The following is a 1,964-nucleotide window of genomic DNA, read 5'->3' on the forward strand; positions in this document are numbered from 1 at the left end:
GTTTATACAAAGTGTAAAGTTTGGATTCATTTGGTTTTTGTCAAACAATGAGCTATACTTTATAAAAAATAAATCAACATTAAATAAACTAAAGTGAAATAGAAATAACTGAAGCAAATTTCGCTAACATATTTTGTTGGTTATAGGTGTATATACTATAAGTTAAAATAGTTAATGCTAATGTAATGTAATGTGTACATACAAATATTAAGTCCAGGAGCTAATGACGTATACCAATCTGTTAAACGCCTCAACCATCAATTTGTTGGTTTCTGTATTGGCGGCACTACATTCAGCTAGCAGCTAAAAAACCAAAATGCAAAAGTCAATAATATTTTTTCATTTTATTTGTATTCGTAAAGAAAGACTAGTACAGTCTGGAGGTTAAGTTTACTATGATATAATGCATTCGACTTTTATGCACATATATTATTGGTCACTGAGTGTGAAAGAGGTAATATTGATTCTACAAACGCTCTCACAATATTAAGATTAAGTCTGATAAAAAATATTTTTTAGTTTTAATAAAAAGGTGAATCGTAATGGGAATATACCTTTAAAGCATCTGCTTGCTTGCTGGACACTTCCAGGAACTTGGCCTGCATCTCCTTCTCTTTCTCCTCATCTTCTCGCTCCCTTTTTAGACTCCTAGGCGGAGTCCTTTTAGCAGGAATACGGGGTGTTGCACACATCACCTCAACATCGTCAGCTGCTGTGGTAGTCGATAGTACGGAGTCAACACTATCGTATCCATCCTCCAAACGCAATTGCAAATTCTATTGAGGAATATAAAAAGCTTTAGAAATGAGGAATCCAAAATATCACCTGACTCCATATTACCTCTTCCACAGGCACATTTTCGACAACTCTTCCATTGCCCTCAATGTACTCGCTGCCGATGAGCGCCATAACTCGCCTCTCAACCTCTGTTATGGGCTCTTGATTAACCGGCCGGTTGCCGGTTAATGCTTGCTGCCTCTTCCTGTCCCGTACCCTGACACTTGTACGGCTTTTCAGATCGCGCCACACCTGTATAAAAAAATTTTGTTGCGCAGATTCTGGGAAATTTTTAGTTAATTGCCCACTGTTTTTAGAATAAAGTGTATACCCTTCAATATAAGCGTGTGTAAAAATTGTTTGGGTCGGGTAACCTGTTCGGGTACACAAGCCCGAAATCATTGGGCAAATTACTAAACAGTTCCCCAGCTCCTCGTCAAATAATTCCAAAACATATACTTACTGTTTTCCATTATTCGACAGTCTTCACAGCTCCGCCGATGGTATTTAGATTTTCCGCCAGCTCACTCCACTTCCTGTCGCTCTCAGACTTGCCGTGCATCTTTTGGAATTTGCCCGCTGCTAATCCCGGGCACTCCGACGAGTAGTCCAGCAGCCTTTCAATTTGCTCGCCTGAAGCGCGGCTCCTCTTTGCTGCACATTGGCTTGTTGAACTCATTATAAATCGATAGTAAACATATTTATGCATAAATCATAGTTTAAAATGTGTATATTCTCTTTTATAATACTTACATCTTTCAAAAATCTTAAATTTTGTCGGACAGACAATTTAAATTGGCGGCGAACACAAATATAATTGTTTTTTTTTCGTATTCCTCTTTAATTTAAATAAAAAGCGAAAGTCAGCTGTTTAGTGTCATAAAGGATAAATTATGCAGCGTTTTTGCTGCATTTAAAATGCAACATTTAGCACTTTCGAACATATGTTTTCGAAGAGCGTTCATGCTACCGCATTTAGCAAATGTACATTTACGCGAGTTCGAAATCGTATGCTTTTGACAAACAGGCGCGTTCGAGTCGCTTATTCAGATCCGTATCTATTACGATAAATTCTCACGGAAAAGATAATGTGCCCCCCTACTGAAAAGGAAAAAATAAATTCTAAACCGAAAATTCAATACAAAAACTTGAATTGTTTTAACGATAACTGAACATTTTTCGTGTAT

At 37.2% G+C, this 1,964-nt stretch overlaps 1 protein-coding gene across 2 annotated transcripts; it reads right to left on the bottom strand.

Annotated features, from left to right (window-relative positions):
• Positions 1-117: 117 nt before the first annotated feature.
• LOC118751880 lies at positions 118-1,543 on the bottom strand. 2 transcript variants are annotated; one of them, XM_036486705.1, is made up of 4 exons: positions 1,241-1,543; positions 841-1,029; positions 555-776; positions 118-303 (listed from the first exon to the last, which is right to left on the bottom strand). In XM_036486705.1, exons 2-4 carry the CDS (start codon positions 907-909, stop codon positions 208-210), a joined length of 387 nt encoding a protein of 128 aa, XP_036342598.1. In that variant the 5' UTR covers positions 910-1,029; positions 1,241-1,543; the 3' UTR covers positions 118-207. The 2 variants fall into 2 exon arrangements, with proteins under 2 accessions (XP_036342598.1, XP_036342597.1); XM_036486704.1 differs by having other exon boundaries at positions 841-1,543.
• Positions 1,544-1,964: the final 421 nt, after the last annotated feature.

Source organism: Rhagoletis pomonella, unplaced genomic scaffold (assembly GCF_013731165.1).
Source record: "Rhagoletis pomonella isolate Grant_MI unplaced genomic scaffold, Rhpom_1.0 Rhpom_scaffold_01059, whole genome shotgun sequence".
NCBI lineage: Eukaryota > Metazoa > Arthropoda > Insecta > Diptera > Tephritidae > Rhagoletis > Rhagoletis pomonella.

Excerpts from the sequence above, each read along its gene's own strand:
- LOC118751880 (XM_036486704.1), bottom strand. The coding sequence starts at position 1,179 with ATGATTTCGGGCTTGTGTACCCGAACAGGTTACCCGACCCAAACAATT. Across the intron at positions 777-840 it reads AAAATGTGCCTGTGGAAGAG|AATTTGCAATTGCGTTTGGA; the intron begins GTAATATGGAGT and ends ATTCCTCAATAG. Across the intron at positions 304-554 it reads AGCAAGCAGATGCTTTAAAG|CTGCTAGCTGAATGTAGTGC; the intron begins GTATATTCCCAT and ends TTGGTTTTTTAG.